This window comes from Pituophis catenifer, unplaced genomic scaffold (assembly GCF_029215685.1).
Source record: "Pituophis catenifer annectens isolate HBS135680 unplaced genomic scaffold, rPitCat1.0.hap2 SCAF_3, whole genome shotgun sequence".
Classification (NCBI taxonomy): domain Eukaryota; kingdom Metazoa; phylum Chordata; class Lepidosauria; order Squamata; family Colubridae; genus Pituophis; species Pituophis catenifer.
This window is the reverse complement of record NW_027256883.1, coordinates 44,341,719-44,360,886: the sequence shown is the minus strand read 5'-3', so window position 1 is coordinate 44,360,886 and position 19,168 is coordinate 44,341,719. Positions and strand designations below refer to the sequence as shown.

The 19,168-nt window shown below is 34.8% G+C and overlaps 1 protein-coding gene across 1 annotated transcript in view; it reads left to right on the top strand.

The window, feature by feature from the left end:
- SPIDR (scaffold protein involved in DNA repair) overlaps positions 1–19,168 on the top strand; it is a 168,534-nt gene that overhangs the window by 93,325 nt on the left and 56,041 nt on the right. The window contains exons 9-10 of the mRNA XM_070942313.1: positions 6,801–7,014; positions 11,997–12,262. Of these exons, the coding sequence (XP_070798414.1) occupies positions 6,801–7,014; positions 11,997–12,262 (480 nt within the window). The remainder of the gene's footprint in view (positions 1–6,800; positions 7,015–11,996; positions 12,263–19,168) is intronic.

The following is a 19,168-nucleotide window of genomic DNA, read 5'->3' as shown; positions in this document are numbered from 1 at the left end:
TAGAAGCACTGGGCTAAGATCCCAGTCTTAAATGTCTTTTTAAAATTCTGCAGGGTTGCGGGGGTTACTTTAGGTAGACAAATGTGCCACCCTCACTGTCATCAAAGGAAAAATTTTGAAAACTGAAGGAAATAAACTCCATGGAAATAACTTCAAAAGTCTGGATGAAGACGATCACTACAGATACTTGGGCATCCTTCAAGATGACAGCATAAAGCACACTGAAGTAAAGAAGAAGACTAGAAAGTGAATACATCATGAAAGTGAAGATCTTGCAGACCAAACTCAGTGGAGGAATTACCATCAAGGCAGTTATTACCTAGGCATTTCCAGTCATTATAGATACATAGGTGGAATAGTAGACTGGACTCAAGCAGAACTTAAAGACCTTAATAAGAAGAGCAGAAAGAGCTAAAGTGCTCTCGGATTATATAATTCATATAGACAAGTATCTGCTGCACAAACCCTAAACTTAACAGTTGTTAAGACAAAAAAGTCTGGATAATAGATATTGCAATATCTGGAAACAACACAGTCAAACAAACAAACAAAATACCTGGAGAACATCACAAAACCTGCAAATAGAAGTAGAACAACTGTGACAAAAGTAAGCAAAGGTTGTACCAATTGTAATGGGTGCCTTGAAAACAATTCCAAAACATCTGGAGTATCAACTGAACAGCATCAGTGTTGATAAATTTATCACCAGTTGCAAATGCAAAAGGCAGCTTTACGTTGAATAGCTCACATCCTATGATGATATTTTTAATATTGTTAAATATCTGCCTATCCCAGATCCTTAGAAGGTCTTGTTCACTTAAACAAGTGAACAATATGTGAAATCCAGTTTAAAAATCCTGCTGTGCAACCAACAATAATAAAATCCAGAAGACGTCTGCGTTGCTTTGTTTTCTTCTTTTAGTCAAGGTACTACAGTCCAGAGAAGTAACAAACTAAGAAATGTTGGGAGAGATTCTTCCATACCTCAAGTTCTAGACAGAAAGGCTTTCCAATATAGACTTTCCCCAGGTCTTTAGTCTGAATGTTCCACTTGAGGCTCATTCAGATTATCATATTTTAAGGCAAAATTACATCATCTTACTTATTTTTTCTAGACATCCTTTCAAATTCTTCTTCTATTTAGGTCTGATTCATACTCCCATATTTTATCCTTATGGGATTTTGGATTCTTTGCCCTGAGATATTTCTTGATATATTTCAGGAGACGGGGGAAATTTTTCAAGGAAATTTAGGTTCAAGAAACTGAAATGAAACTCTTAAAATCTCAGAACAGGAATCCCTCATAGAGATATGTCATTTAGATTGAATCCAAGATGTACTTTTCCTCTGGGCTTTTGTTTTTAGAACTTTTTACTGTATGTACTACAACCTCCACCCCCCAAAATAACAGGTTTGATAAGGTGTTTATGAAAAGAATTCCTGGTCTGAAAATAAGTTAGGGGAATGGGAGAATATTAATATGTATGGAAGAAGCTTATGCGTAATTGAAGCTTATTTCAATTATGCATATTTTAGCTTAATTAAAAAATGGCTAATGTGGCTAATATGGGGTATATATTGCTTAATATTATTGACCTAAAGCTTATATCATTAAAGATTCCCTTGTTGCTGCCAGAAATTCATTTATCTGCAATACTTGAAAAGGTTTTGTCATGTATTGTTTCCAGGTTATTAAATGTATTCCCTATGGAGGAGAGATGACTTTATTCTTATTTTATAAATATTTAAATTAATGTGAAAGGCCTTGTGTGGTTGTAGAAGAAAAAGGAAGTAGTTTAACAAATGCATTAAATATTTCCTTTTAAATGTAATTCAGCAAAACTATTGATTTTTATACTACCTTTTAATTTTTGGATAAAGAGTGGAATCCTAACCACTTTGTTTTCATCTATTTAGACTAAGACTTGTCTTGATTCTAGTCTTCTTCTCTACTTCCAGTACTTGATTTTATTAATGTAGCCTTCTTTAGTAATGATTTTCACTTGCCTCATTTCTTACTTCTCATATTTTGTAGGTTTGCTGCACCCATTTATTGTGAGATAAATGTTTGTATTTTGTTGACAGGTTGGCCTTGGCTCCTCAATAATTAGTAGATTTGCTGGTAAAGAACAATATTTCTGTTTTAAAACATTCTTTTATAAAGCAGGTTTCAAATTACAGTTGCAATGAAAAGTGTTCCTCTCACATGAAATTGAATGCTTTTTTTGTGTATTTTCTTAAATGCTCATGTACTCATTGTGTTTGCTATTTGGCAACTTGCCTTCTTTGGCGTATTGTAACTGGCTAAATGAAAAGAATTCCTTGTGAGCACGGTATCCTGGAAGAGATTAGGTAAGAGAAAAGGGAAATCCCCCAAAGATGAATCAGTTCATTTATATTTTATGCAAGAATATGGCTCTTAGTTCATCATACGATGTTCCCTTAATTTCAACTGTTCTTCCTAAAGTTTGTTTGACATACTAAATTAAATCTTGTATTAAAAACATACATTAAACCCTCCAAAACTCAACAAGATACAACAGCAATCACAAGAATAATGTCAGCATGTACAATTTTTCAATCACAAATTGCAGATGATCCCTCTTTCCCAATATAAATCTGGCTCCTGATATGGGGGGAGTAGGTTGGTGTGAACAAGTGTTCACTTCAGGCTATGATGAATTCTCTATAGGCAGAGAAAAATTGGAAAAGTAGAAGAAAATAATTGTCAGATAACAATATATACAAAGACTGTTTACATTTTCTTTGCAGAAGCAGTATGATTTCTGCTGGATTGTGTGTTTTCTCCATTTATGTGGGCCACTATAACTAATTGCTACTGGGCAGAGCTTTGTGAATACTTATATGAACATCAGTAATTTAAATAGTGGTTGTCAAACATCTGGCACAGTGGATAGATCTGGCACAGAGTTCCAACTCTGGTGGCCCCTCATACAGCTTTGAAGACCTGGTTATGCCATAGGACATGGGTTGTGGAATATGTTACAGAGCCTATAGGATGGTTGAATTGATGATTCGGATGGTTTTGACTTTGGCCACCAGTTATACAGTCCCAATTTCTGTCATAACCCAAGGACTATCTGTACAGAGAGGAAGTTCTTCAGAACCTTCAGCACGGGGTGGGGGGTGAGAGGGGGTGATCGAAAGCTACCTATATACTACATATTTTCTTGCCATGTATGTATCTAGTTATGATACATTTAGCTACATTTCCTGAATAAATAACATATGACTTATACATAAATCATAAATCTCTGAAAAATTAAACTTTCCAATATTTTTATTATCCTATTATATTATATCATATTTATCATATCATCATCATATTTTTATTTTGAGCTGCTAATAGTTTTGTAGTGTAGTGATTAAAGTTGCCCATGAAATATTGTCTTTGTAAAAGATTGACAGAGCAACTTATAGTTGGGAAGTAACGTTACCCTCCCTTTTTTCTTTTCTTGATTTCTTTTTAAAAATAAGTATTGTTGAATTATCTGAAATATATATTCAACTTTATAAAATTGAACAGAGGTTTCAACTTTTCAATATTACAATTCATTATAATTTTTTTGTGCTATGAAGCAGGCAGTGATCATGATGCTTTGAATAAAAGGGGCATTATTCAAGACTGTGGGGTTATGTAAGGACATTTACAGAGTTTCCTCTTTACTTTTTATATTATGGAATTCACCAAGACTTCAGAATAATCTCAGCTTAATTGTTTATCTTCCTGAATCCATTTAAATGAATAACTATTTTATTCAAAACTTCTCCCCAAATCACAACTGATTTATTTTATTGGCTTTTTAAAATTTACAGGTATGTTATTCTACATTATTTTATATAATTAGATAAATCACAGAATTGAAAAACTCTTATATATATGAAGAACGAATGCAGAAATTGGGTATGTCTAGTTTAATGAAAAGAAGACTAGGGGTGACATGATATCAGTTTTCCAGTATTTTTGGGGCTGCCACAAGGAAAATGGGTGGGGTCAACCTATTCTCCAAAGCACCTGAAGGCAGAACAAGAAGTAATGGATGAAACTAATCAAGGAGAGAACCAACTTAGAACTAAGGAGAAATTTCCTGACAGTTAGAACAATTAATCAGTGGAACAATGTGCCTTCAGAAGTTGTCAGTATTCCATCACTGGAGGTTTTTAAGAAGAAATTGGACAGCGATTTGTCTGAAAGGTTATAAGGTTTCCTGCCTGAACAGGGGGTTGGACTAGAAGACCTCCAAGGTCCCTTCCAACTCTGTTGTTCTCTAACTCTATTACATCAGTCAAGGCACTTTAAATCCAGAATATGCAGACAGCTCTTAATGCTTTGAGGGAAATTATTTTCTAGGAAAATCAATGCTTTTGTTACTGTAAAAATCTAGAGGCCTTCATATATTTGGATGATATCTGCCTTCTGCCCGTTATGCTCTAATTTTAGGATATGGAGTGTAACCCACATAATTTAAGAAAATGGTAGATTAAATGGTAAATTAATCAATTTTAACTGATCTTGTGAAAAATAGATATAAAGGTAGAGGCTGGATTTTAAAAGTGTTCTTAATGTTTTTGTAAAAATAAATCTTTTTTTAAAAAAAGTGATGCTACCATACACAGCAACTGATACTTATTTCTGAAAACTTGTTTTTATGTTCTAAAGAATCCTGGACAGTGTCTTGGTATATAATAATAAATGTAATTGTAAGAATACAATTACAAATACTTATGATTACAATTGAGCTCAAAAGTTCTGTTGTTAAGTGAAACATTTGTTAAATGAGTTTTGCCCCATTTTACAACCTTTGTTGCCACAGTTGTTAAGTGAATCACTGCAGTTGATACATTAGTAATCCAATTGTTAAGTGCATCTGGCTTCCCCATTGACTTTACTTGTCAGAAGATCACAAAAAGATTGTGATCCTGGGAAACAGCAACCGTCATAAATATGAACCAGTTGCCAAGCATCCGAATTTTGATCTCATGATCATGGGCCTTGGTGGTGCAGTGGACTAAAGTGCTGTTAAGTAGCACTTAGCTGCCAGCTGCCTGCAATTACTGCGAGTTCAAATCTCACCAGGCTTAAGGTTGACTCAACCTTCCATTCTTCCGAGGTAGGTAAAATGAGGACCCGGATTGTGGGGGCAATAAGCTGACTTTGAACACCGCTTAAGGAGGTTGAAAGCCCAACTAAGCAGGTATATACAAAAATATGAAGGCTATTGCTTAACACATTGTAAGCCGCCCTGAGTCTCCGGAGAAGGGCGGCATATAAATCGAACCAATAAAACAATAAATAAATGGGACTGCTGCAAAAGTCTTAACTGAAAACGGTCATAAGTCACATTTTTCAGTGCTGTTGTAACTTTGAATGGTCACTAAAGAAACTGTTGTAAGTCGAGAATTTAATGATAGAATCTATTCATGTGCTATATTGTTTCCATTTTTCAGTATTGTACTTCTTTTGGGAGAAAAGGCAGTGGCCTCTTAATGTGCCAGTTTGAAAAAATGCAACTCTCTGACAGTAGCAAAAAACCCACGATTCTCTGATAACAGATGCCAGAATGTTTTGTTTCTCATCATTTTTTATTTAATTTTCACTAATGGTTGTATATGAGTAATAAAGTGGACTCACTTAAATTATACATCTTGCTGATTTTAAGATTTGACCGTCACACACTTACTTTGCTATATACGGTATGTTCTCATTTTGTTGTTTTTACCATTCCAAATGGTTCTGTCTCTATTTGTTTATGCAGCTGTTGAGCTGGGGCCTTGAATAGAGGTAGAGGTTATATGTATATATTTATAGTATCGAATAGTAACCATCACTCTGCTAAACAACTAATTCCCACAACACTGTCAAACTATTTACTAAGACTGCATTACTATTATTCTTCTCATCCTTCCTATTACCTATCTCTTCCCACTTATGATTATAACCATGTTGCTTGTATCTTTACGATTTATATTGTTTTGTTTGTTTCCTGGTATGATTGCTTATTATTAACCTATGACTAACACTAAGTGTTGTAGCTTATGATTCTTGATGAATGTATTTTTTTCTTTTTATGTACACAGGGAGCATATGCACCTTGTGTGTCCAATCACACTTGGTCAATAAAGAATTCTATGCTATGCTATGCTATGCTATGCTATGCTATGCTATGCTATGCTATGCTATGCTATGCTATGCTATGCTATGCGAAAAGTTTAAATATAGAATATTAAACATAGGAAAAAATTGTGTCGTTCTAGTTTTAGAAGTCCTAGTAACCACTCTAGTCTAATTTTCTTAATTCAAATTGCTTATAGTTGGCGTCAACATTCCGCGTTTATTCACAAATGTCATTAAAATTATTTGTGTGCATTCTTTTTGTATATATGGAATTGTATTTTTTTTAAAAATAAATAAAGTACAAATAAAACCTCTGTAATTACTCTTAGCATTTGTGCTAACTTTATGATTTTAAGTGCTTTTTTAAAGACGCAAGTAAATCTTCAAATTTCAAATTTGAAATATGTTGAACTGCAGTTCTCTTTTACATGGTGTCATTTGGTCAATATTTCATGTCTTTGCATAGCTAAAACTGAGCTCATTACTAATTATTTTGTTAAACTAATTAATTAAATTAAAAAAATATTTTAATACCTTCATATCGTTAAAACAAATAATTTTCATTCATTGTGTTTAAGTGCAGGAAAGCAATTAATACATAAAACTGAAATAGATCATCATTCAAAATAATTTGAAAGCTAACAAAATGTATCTATTGTTTCAGGCAAAAACTCTTTCTGCAGAATGAAAATATTCCAGTTATCCTGAATACATATTTCAGTCAAAAGGTCACTCTTAAAGAATCAACAGATATACCTACTGATATGGACAAGCCCCTCTTGCAAGAGCCAATGCTTGCTAAAAGGAATGTATCTTTAGCCTGGGTATTTAATTTATCTGATATAAAAGACAATTGCTCTTTAACACCTGCAAATCAGGTAAGGTTTATTTTATGATTTAATGTTTTATAATAAATTGATGAATAAATCTTTGAAAATAATGAACACAAGAATTTGTATATTTTCCCATTTGAGCAAATTTGAACGTTTGATAGGGAACAAGTTTCATATTTTTACAAGCATTTTTCTCCCGCAGTCTCTAGTACAAGTGGTCTTCATTTAATAAACACTTGATCAGCAACTGTTCAAACTCAAGGGGGGAAGGCTGAAAGAATTGTACTTCTGACTGGTTCTCATAGTTCTGGCTATTCATTTGCCTGCAGTCATGGGGTTGCCATTTGTGACTTTATGTATTTTATTTGTTTGTTAAATTTTTATCTCATCTTTATTACTTTATTAGTAACTCAAGGTAGCAAAAGTACCTAATACTCCTTCTTCCTCCTGTTTTCCTCACAACTACAACCCTGTGAGGTGGGTTCGCCTCACAGTGACTGACCTACAATTACCCAGCTGGTTTTCATTCCTAAAGTGGGAGTAAACACAGTCTCCACAGTTTCTAGGCGAGCACTTTGCCAACAGTGAAAAACTGTTGTTTGAAAAACAAATTGAAATATTTTAGGGGCAAAAATAACAATAAAAAACTTACAATAATGTGGTTGCATAAGTGTGCACACCTTCTTATAAGTAGCAATGTCTCTATGTTCAGAATTAATCAGTCACATTCAAACTAATGTTAGATAGTAGTCAGTACATACCTGCCATCAATTAAGGTGACTCTGATCAAGCCCATATAAAGTTCAGCTAATCTAGTAGGATTGTTTTTTGGGAGGGGATGGGACATATACAGGTAGTCCTCAACTTACAACAGTTTGTTTAGTGGCCATTCAAAATTACAATGGCACCGGAAAAATTAACTTTTGACATTTTTTCACACTGACGACCATTGTAGCATCCCCATGGTCACATGATCAAAATTCAGACACTTGGCAACCAGCAGGTATTTTTGAAGGTTGCAATGTCCCACGGTTATGTGAGCACCTTTTGCGACCTTCTGACAAGCAAAGTCAATGGGGAAGTCAGATTCACTTAACAACCAGGTTACTAACTTATCAACCGCAGTGATTCACTTAACAAATGTGGCAAGAAAGGTCATAAAATGGGGCAAAGTTTACTTAACAAATATCTCACTTAACAACAGAAATTTGGCACTCAATTATTATAAGTGGAGGATTACCTGTATTCATTTGCCTATGACAGCAAGAGACCTGTCTACAAAGAGACTCTTTGTAAGTTCTTTGTAGACCTGTCTACAAAAAGAGACAGGTCTACAAAGAGCTTACAAAACATCAAACAGATCTCCTTGTTGGAAGATACCAGTCAGGAGAAGAGTATAAAAAATGTTGGATATACCGGGGAACACAACGAGGACAATCATTAACAACTGGAGAAAATATAACAGTGACATTAGCAAGAATTGGATGTCCCTCAAACTTGATTTTAAAAAAAGATGAAAATTGGCCTGAAAAGCTGCCAAGAGGCTATAGTAACATTAGAGGAGCTGCAGGAATATCTGGCAAGTACTGGTTGTGTACTACATGTATGTGACAACAATTTCCATATTCTTCATATGTCTGGCCTGTGGAGTAGGGTGGTAAGACAGAAGCCTTTCTTTCTTAAAAACAAAAAACCAAGTGTGGATAAAGTTTGCAAAAATCTACATCAAACCCAACAAAAGCATGAGGGAAAACGTGTTATGGTCTTATGATTCTAAGTTAAAAGTTTTTGGCTACAATTCCAAAAGGTATGTTTGCATAAAAATAATTGCACATCACCAAAGTACACTATACTCACCGTGAAGCTTGGTGGTGGCAGCATTATTCTTTGGGGCTGTTTTTCTTCAGCTGGAACCGAGACTTAAATCAAGATAGTTCAGTTCCAAATAGCAATCAGTTTTGGCGCAAAATCTTCAGGTGTCCGCTAAAATGCTGAAGATGAATAGGAATTTCATCTCTCAGTAAGACAGTGACCCAAATCATATCTCTAAATAAACAAAAGAATAGATTCTCCAGAAGAAGATCAAAATTTTGGAGTGGCACAGCCAGAGCCTGGGCCTGAATCCAATTGAAAATCTGGGGTGACCCAAAGAGGACTGTGCACAGCAGATGCCCTTGCAGTCTGACAGATTTGGAGCACTTTTTCAAGGAAGAGTGGGCAAAGATCTCCAGGACAAGATGTGCTATGATGTCTTCAACAAATATTAGTTTAAGGATGTGGACACTTATACAACCACATTGTTATAAGTTTTTATTGTTATTTTCTCCCTAAAATACTTCAGTTTTTCAATTGAGCTGCACTGGCTCCCGGTGGTCCTCCGGGTGCGATTCAAGGTGTTGGTGACCACCTTTAGAGCGCTCCATGGCTTAGGACCTGGATACTTACGAGACCACCTTCTGCCACCGAGAGCTTCCCACCAGCCAGTATGCTCCCACAGAGAGGGGCTCCTCTGGGTGCCGTCGGCCAAACAATGTCGACTGGTGGTCCCCAGGGGAGAGCTTTCTCTGTGGGAGCACCTGCCCTCTGGAACGAGCTCCCCCTGGAGATACGGATGATTCTGGATCTACGTACTTTCTGTCGGGCCCTCAAAACTTTTTTATTTCATCAAGCCGGGCTGGCCTAACTCTCCTATGGTATAATTTTAATTTGAATTTTAAATGGGGGATTTTAACTGTCGGCCCAAATTGCTTAATATTTTTAAATTGTTTTTAAATTTTGTATTCTGTTTTTTATCTATGGCTGTTCACTGCCCTGAGTCCTTCGGGAGAAGGGCGGTATATAAATTTAAATATTAAATTAATTAAATTAAATTAAATTAAATTAAATTAAATTAAATAATTAAATTGAATTGAATTGAATTATGCAGTTTATATGTTATATTAAAGATGGGAAAAAATTATGAAATGATTTATCTTGATCTGATTTTTTTACATCTCAAAAACCTGGGATTTTGAAAGGGGTGTGTAGAGTTTTTATATACAGTGTAAATTGCAATAAAAAATGCATGCAATTTACAGAAAGTTTTCTTTTGTTACTCTCCTCCAAAATTTTAATGTGTTATTTTGTGATATATTTTAAAGAAATCTTACCATGTATTTTGTTTATTACCGGAAATCAGTTTGGAGAATTTAAATATAAATACAAATGTATTTTGTATGAGAAAGATACAAGGTAAATAGAAAAGCTTTAAACATATAATTTTCAATATTGAGCATGTGTTTATAAAGCTCCGTTTTCCCAACATATAGTTTCTTTACCAGGAATTAGCACTTCCTCCTGATTCAAATAACTATTTATTGATCTCTTCATTTGAAGGAATTCCCTGCTTTCTCAAACAGTTTACATTTTAAAAAACATAAACAATTTTTACAAAGTGGTTTAGAGCTGTGTTTGTAATCTTATTTTTTTTCTCTTGCAGACCTTTTTCTCTTTCCTCTAGATAGAAAATGTTTTGGTATAATAAATAGCCAGAATAATTTACTAACAGAAGATAATTAGTCTAAAGTAGTACTGGCAGATCTATTGACTTTGTGTGGCTCAAAGAGGCCTGGATAACAAACCTGTCCCTTACTTAAAATCCTGCCTATGTGGGAGGACTTAGAAAGCAAACTATCATATCACTGAAAGAATCTCTTGATTTCTGCAGAAGGACATAGAAGCTAAGTGATTCCATACCTTTTCCTCCATAAAGACACTTCATGGAGAAGGGATAGGGAGTTATCTTCTCCTACTTTTCCTGAATGGAGTGGTTTTTTTCTGTATAGAAGCAGGTGGGAAACAAAGGTTTGACTTCTTCTTTTAAAAGGAAAAAGACTGTCCTTTGTGAGAGGACAGACTGCCTACAAAATGGCCAGCAACTGTACTACTGTTGTCCTGTCCCTTTAAGTCCTGTCCCTAGCCTGCACAGCAATTGTTGGTTATAAAAGCAGAACAGAGAGGTAGTTAGGAGTCCTGGTATTTGTGAATGTTTGTAAAGTAGCCTGAAGAAGCCAAAAGTGCAGATAGAAAGACTTACTGTTATCTAGCAGTAGAATTCATATAAAGAGTAATAATTGAAGGAGCAGTAGGAGGAGATATAGTAGAAGTGGGAAAACGTAGACTACTGAGCAGTATACTTAGCCTTTGAGTCCTTGTGTATGTGTTGCTGAGGGATCTGTGTGGTTGTGCTGGCTCTTGTAGGTTTTGAAGACCTGGGTATATGAAAAAGTACCCATGGCACAGAGGGAAGGGAATCTAAATGGAGGAAATATTAAGGAAGATGGAATTTGGCTGAAGGCCCACGCTTGGGTTGGATTTTACTCTGCTTTAAATAATCTTACAATTTTAATAAATCATTATTATTATTATCTTAATCATCTTCCATTAGTTTCATATTTATTTTATGCTAAGCTTGAACCAAGTGCTTTGGTCTTCATTAGTCTTCCTCTTAAACCTTCCTGATAGTTTTTTTTCCCAATAGAATAATCTTCTATTATTTGTTTAATTATTGTTCTTTGAAGCGTTCACTTTGCTTAGAATATAGTTTATAAGTATATGGGGGTATTTCATAAAAACAAATGTGCTTAGGCCTGATATTACTTTTACACTGAAGCTAAATTTTAGAAATTCTATTTTTAGAGATGGATATAGCCTAATTTTTGTTCAGTATTATCCAAAACATAAATTGATTTACTATAAAGATGATATCCAACTAATTCTGGAATGTATTCTGAAAAACACAGTTAAAGGCAGCAAGATGGAAGCATTGCATGTCTTTCATTCTGAATAAATGAGTACAACCCCAGTTTTATAGCCCTGCATTTTGAGGCTATTGCTGACATATTCATCACTGATGGTGGAAACTGTTTCACCAATTTTGGTAAACCAGGAAGAACTAACTTGGATAGTTTGGTCTTTGGACTTCTAAAAAGAATGTAATAATTAATTTCCCAATAATTTATGTATTAATTTGAGGATTTTTTAAATAGATTTCCTGTTCCAATATGAAGACTTCTAAAAATACAGAGAATTGTTTCAATATTGAAACTAAGGAGTCAGTTATTTCCTTGAATGATTCTCTTCTTGATGTTGTGGAGATGCAAGGGACAACTGAAAGCACTGCAATCCAAGTCCAAGTAGTTATTCAGAGAGTCTATTATTTGGCTGTTGAAGATGGTTTCAGATGTCAACCTCATGGAAGTAATCCTTCTCAGAACATGGCACCATTTTTAAAATCAGACCTTCAGAATTTAAGGTAAGTAAAAGAATGTGGATTTGTAATACTGAAGAAAACTTAAAAGGAAGTTGAAAAAGAAGCTATCATAAATTTGTTTTCAAGCAGAATAAAAAAAATCTTGGTTTTTTACTGAAGTTATGCACAAATACTATATCTTTGAAATAAGCATTAAAGTTGGTTTAAATCCTCAAAACACAATGCAACACAGAACTGCTTCAAATATTTCTTATTTGAAGTACTGTCCATTCCGGGAATCTTTTCTGAGTTTCGAAGGCCACATCTTTTGCTCATTCAGATCCATTCATATTATGAAATATACAATTAGGACATAAACATGGAATCAAGACTTAGCTTAGTAGATTCATTAAACCTACTTTCTGCACAAAATGAAAGTAGCTTCCAGGATTTCAGACAATAGTGTTTTAGTGAATCTATGTGAAAATCCCAGAAACTGATGTTGGAATAGTCTACACAATGTGTAAGGTTATAAAATTATGTTTTAGTGAGATGATTGTAGTAATAAAGCATAAATGGTGACGCTGACCTAATCATTGTTTAAAAGCTGAGATTTTTTAAGACTGAATATATTATCATCCAGGTTTACTGCTCAGAAATTGCTGCTGATGTTATTCCTAAACTGACATTCTGGCATTATTACCTTATTGTCTTATTTTTTCCTTCATACTCTTTGTGTGTGTGTGTGTGTGTGTGTGTGAAGATGTTACTCTTTCAATAAAGGAACTTAGATACTGAGAGAACAAACTCTCAAACTCTAAATCCTTTCTGTGGCTCACTATTTATAAAAGGAATGTGATGCATAATTCCAGGTTTCACAATATCAGCGATCTCTTTTCTTGCTCTTACCTCTTTTTGTTGTCAGATAGCAATGGACTTAATTTCTGCTTACCAAAAAGGGTATTCGCATTATACATTTAAAAATGTATAAGATTATTCAGTTCTCTATGAAGTAGCCAAATGTTTTATGGTAATATTGATAAAGCAATATTAGAAACTACATCAATTTTGACTGTATAGTTTTACTGATAACAGAATAACAGAGTTGGAAGGGACCTTGGAAGTCTTCTAGTCCAACCTCCTGCTCAAGCAGGAGACCTGTACCATTTCAGACAAATGTTTTGTCCAATCTCTTCTTAAAAACCTCCAGCATTGGAGTACTCACAATTTCTCAAGGCAAGTCATTCCACTGATTAATTATTCTGTCAGGAAATTTCTCCTTAGTTTTAGGTTGGTGTTCTCCTTGAGTTTTTCATTTAGGCATTTAATCACCTCTTGTATTAAGTGGTTTGTTTATATTTTCTTTATTGTGAATCAAGCTTCTGTGGTTTGCAAATCATAGTTTATGGCTTTGGATTATATGTGAGTTAGACCACCACTGTTTGTTGTATAAACCATATGTAAAACCAACAGTTACTTAATGCAGTGTGTGGATCTTAATAGCTGTAGCTATTGCATGAATGGATAGGTTGCTGTTGCTAAAATACACATAAAAATGTCTCCAGTCTATTCCTATAAAAATTCTTACCAGACAAATTAACAGGAGCATGTAGGTTGACTTTTATTTTCTGCAGCAAAAAAAAAAAAAAAATCACCCCAGTTTTCTACTGCTAAAAATAAAGGTTGGCTATCACATCCAACTATATAGATCTTATATAATTGGGATGGCGAACCTATTGCACGCATGCCAGAGGTGGCACGCAGAGCCCTCTCTGTGGGCATGTGTGCTGTCGCCAGCTGGTCCCTTCCGGGTTCCGGCACGTACATGCACACCGGCAGGCTGGTCTCTTCTGGGTTCTGGTGCTCTGGCATGCACACGTACACTCCAGTTTCGGCACTCAGTGCCAAAAAGGTTAACCATCACTGCTATATAGCATGCTATATAGATCCTTAATCTTTACCTCAAAAGTAGTCACAGGAACCCAATATTTCTTTATAGGCAGCTTTATTAAAAGACTAGGTTGTATCTGCCATGGTTTACCTTGGTGTATATATTTTGAATAATTTAGTTATTAAATAATAAACTGCAGCCTGATTTAAATCCCAGATTATATGTTTTTGATGATTTGTGCCTAGTTCAAAATATTTCGCAATTTATATGAGGTCTGGAAAGTATAGGTAATGAGGAATATATACATTTTAATTTGCCTTCCAGAAATTCAATAATTTTAGAAGAAATGATTAATAAGTCATAGCATTTTCATTTATGCAATTCTAAATGGACTATCTGAATCAATCTAAATTATTCATAAACTCCTTTATAATTTTTAACTTCTATGTTAAAAGTTTATATGTCAACTTACATTGATCTTACATTTATCTGAAGTCAAACATCATTAAATTTATTGCCAGATCTCCATCTGAGTAAAGATAATACTTCCAATGCTATTGCCAATGTTTCAAGGTAGGTAAATTAGAATTGAGGTCATTTGTAGTGTTTGCCTTAAGGAAAGTCAAAATTTGAGTTACACAAGATTCATTTAAAATTGGTATTTGCTGAGACTCAAGAGGGATGAGAGGGAAAGGATTTTGCTGAGTTAATAAATGTTAGCTGTCTTCATTTTTTGTGTGTGGGCAATTCTCATTCTGTTTACAGCATACCATTCATTTTTTTCAGCTAAATGTTTATAAACAAAACATTTCATGAAAAAGTGATTTTAAAGAACATTGTTAATACTTCTGGGATGCATATTTTTGAGTGAAAGATAAACTGAAAGCAGGCAATTTAAATGTTACTCTCTGAACACCATTTGATACCTGATGGAAGTGCCTTGTAAATGAAATATGTTTTTAATTGTTTCTGAGCTGTTTTAAGTATTAGTCAGTCTGCTTTATTATTTTTGTCTGAATGTATCAATTACAGATAGAAAAACAATCAGATTCTCCTTTGAAATTTAAGGAACAATTGTGATTTGTACAGAATATAATACTGCTTCTATATTTCTGTGATAATCTTTCTCTACCCTTTGGAAATTGTGACCTTGTAAAATATCACATACTACACACAAATACATTCAATTGTATACCTTATTTTTGATATTTTTGAAGTCCCCAGCAAAGCATTATCTGTGCAAGTTACATTCAGTACTTAATAATATATACTAGCAATTTTATTCTGACCAAAGGACAAATGAATGTTTTTATTTGCCACAGCTAATAATGTAATCAATTTTGACAACTTATCTATTGCATGATAGACATTAATAGATAAAAGTGCCTTACAAAATAGAAGAAACCCATCTTCTGACATTCTAGATCAGTGATGGCTAATCTTTTTGCCATTGTGTGCCAAAAGTGGGGGTCACGGGGGGGGCGCGTGAGCACGTGCCCACACCCATAATTCTATGCACCCCGCCCCATGTTTGGCACACATGCCATAGGTTCGCCATCATGGTTCTAGATGGAAAACCAAGATGGCAGAGATTGATCCAAATCCCCACTGAGTACATGAATTAATTGAGATTTAGAGATTTTCTGTACACATCTCACATCCCTGTGAAGAATAAAATAAGGAAGGTGAAACAGTATCCAGCGCTGAAATTTGCAGTTATAAAGAGGAAGCAGCATGTAAATAGATGGTTTGTCAGCTTGAAAAAATAGCGGGAATAGTATAGCAGCTTCCTGAAGCTGATTTTAAAATTTCATTACTTGGATATTGTTTTGATATCTGTTGTTTTTGTATAACATATACTTCTTCTATTAAAAATAGAATCATATGATCAAGTCAAGGCATTTCTTAAACAACAAGTCTTGGAATGGAATCACAAAATTAGTTGAATTAGTTCCTTACAGTTGTAAGCACTGGAATTTAAATCTGAAACAAAGTCCACAATCGGCCAAATGTCTCTTTACTTTGGAACTGCCTAAACATTGCAGTGCCTTTTTGCATGCTCAATTTAACGTTTTCCATCTGCTCTGCTGGAAGGCAGATAATAGGACCCCCTAAAAGGAGTGTACTTTGTGGCTCAGGAGTTGGACAAAACAATTTGGCATGTCTTCTCATATTGTGAATATGTTAGGGATGTACACAGTAAATTTATGATGTTCTTCTAAGAAGCAAACTTGCCTGCCTCTTTCTCTCCCATGCTCTCCTTGTTATTTTTAGTTAGGCAGTTTTCTACACAGTATAAGGTAAAGGAATCTTGTATAACAACATATAGGGTAAGGCAATCAGTTACAAGCCAAACAGGTAATCAGGTCTCCAAAGCTACAGCAAAGAATCACACTTTTCTGATGCTGTTTTCTATTTTCTTTATTATGCTAATATCAGTTATTAATGAAATAAAGATCTTTATAACAGTGTTTGACCAGCCTTTAAAATGAAAAAGAAAGATAGTTTGGCAAGCTATTCATTATTGGAAAAAAGAAAAAAAAAGGCAATAAAAAGACATATCTACTTAAAAGTTTGTGCAATTGTATAACTTGGTGAAAATATTTGGCCACCTGGTATGTGAGTATGGGGTATTCCTTAAAAATAATAAACATAGGATTTATCAAAGTGGCCATTGTATTTGAAAATGATTACAGTGATCAGATCACCTTTTTGGGCATGATAAAAAGAATGCTGTATGAGAACATGAATGAGAAGCTCTACCTTCCGGGATCCACAAGGGCAAAGTCGCTGCAAATAAGGAGTTCCATAAAATCTTCCCACCAATGAAGCTGATGGGAGGGCATCAAAATGGACTCTAGATAAAGCTCATCTCTATTTGCTTAGGGTTAGATTGTATAGATGGCCTGTAGAGTAGATTGCAAGTAGACGGCTTGTAGCAGTGGTGGGTTGCTACTGGTTCACCCCAGATTGGGCAAACCTGTGGTGGCGGCGGGGGGAGACTCCGCCCGGACACTTCTGTGCATGCGCAGAAGCTTCTATACATGCGCAGAAATGTTGTGTGCGCAAGCGTGTGTGCGCCCATGAGCAAACCGGTAGCGACAGGTTTTGAAACCCGCCCTTGGCTTATACTATCTGACATTTGGCAATAGAATTCAAAGGTACTGAAAATATCATTTTGTGATCAATGTCCCTGAATCTCTCTTACTATTGATTTCACCATTCCAGGGTTAATTGGCCTAAATATTCAGGAAGGAAGGTAAAACTGCAAAGTTCTTCTATATAGTTATGGTGCCAATGAGATTGGTAATAGTCTCACAACAGCAAAGGCATCAGGCCTGTAGGGTCAAAAATAATTCTAAATCCTGAAATTAGAATCCTAGTCCAGGATTGAGCTTTAATATTGGCATGTTAACTTCAAGCCTCAACATTATACTGGGAGTGTATTTTGGGGTACTGAACAAAGGGATCAGCAGAAAAAAAGGAGGTCCTAATCCTGCTACATAGGGCTTTAATCAGACGCACTTGGAATACTGTATGCATATGTGTGTGTATATGTGTGTGTGTGTGTGTGTGTGTGTGTGTGTGTATATGTATGTGTGTCTATATGTGTATGTATATATATGTGTGTGTGTACACACACACACACACACACACACACATATATATCGGAAGACATTGGAGGAAATGAATATATACAGACTGAAGGATAGAAATGAAAGGTGGCACATGCTTAAAATCTTTAAATATATTAAGGATGTCAATAAAGTTTTAGAAGGCAGTACTTTGAATATTAACCAAAAATGAAGAACATGGGCATAACCTTAAACTGATAGGAGGGAAGTTCAAGAGTAATATTAAGAAACTATTACTTCACAGAAAAAGCAGTGGAAGCTTAGAACAAATTTCCAGCGGAAGTAGTGGGTCAATCATCAGCAACTGAGATTAAAGATGCTTATGATAAATACATGTCCATCAACCAACAAAAATAAAAAAATAAATAATTAAAAATAAAAATAATTTTAAAATAATAAATTATCATTTTTAATGCTCTGGAATTCACTTCATGCTATCATGATTCATTTGGGAGTCCTAAACTAGGTTAAGAGGAAAGCAAAAAATCAGGAGACTCTAAATTTTAATCCCACCTTAGACACAAAGTCAGTTGGGTGAACTTGGTCCAGTCACGTCTCTCAGCCCTCCTTACCTCCCAGGGTTGTTGCTGTGGGGAAAATAGGAGGAGAGGGGTCAAAATAGGAGGAGGGGGGGTGTTCATTGCCTTTTGAGATAAAGTATTTATAAAAATAATAAAGGCAGAATTAAATGAGTTTTACTACCCTGTTTCCCTGAAAATAAGATATCCCCTGATAATAAAGCCAATTGGGCTTCTGAGCGCATGTGCTAAAATAAGCCTTCCCCCGAAAATAAGCCCTCCCAGAAAATATTTAAATGCAGAGCTGTGTTGTCTATGTGTGTGGTGTGTGTGTGTATAATACTATGTATATAAAACTTTAGGTTACCGTGTATTTATATTGTGTCAACCTCCTGTGGAAGTATGAGATGACTCAGCTTCTGCTGTTTCAGATGTACAGATTGTCAGACTTGACAGATTCAAACTATGGTAGCAGTTTTTATCACTAAGATCTTTTATCTTAAAGAATGCCTGCCTTTAAAAAGATATGCCACCTAGCACATTCTCTGAAGGTCCCCAAGTTTTCTGAACAGATTTTTGCAGGAAGTCAAGAATAGAAAAGGTGGGAATGCAGGGAGAAATCTATGAGCATTATGTCTTCCCCATTTTGCCAGCAAGTTGGAAAAGATGCTTGCTTTGTAAAAAAAAAAAAAAAAAAAAAAAAAAGTGAAGAACAAGAGTATGTCTGAAACTAGATTGCAAGTGTAATAAAATAAGCAATGGATGAATTTGTACAGAGTGTGCCAAAAAGTTTAATATCACTACCTTTCAGCATTGATTTCTTTGTACGTCTTCAACAAACTGTACATTTGAATATTATATCAGAACAGATCCATGGGCTAAAAACATCAATTGTACTTCAATTAAAGCTTTTCCTTAATTTAAA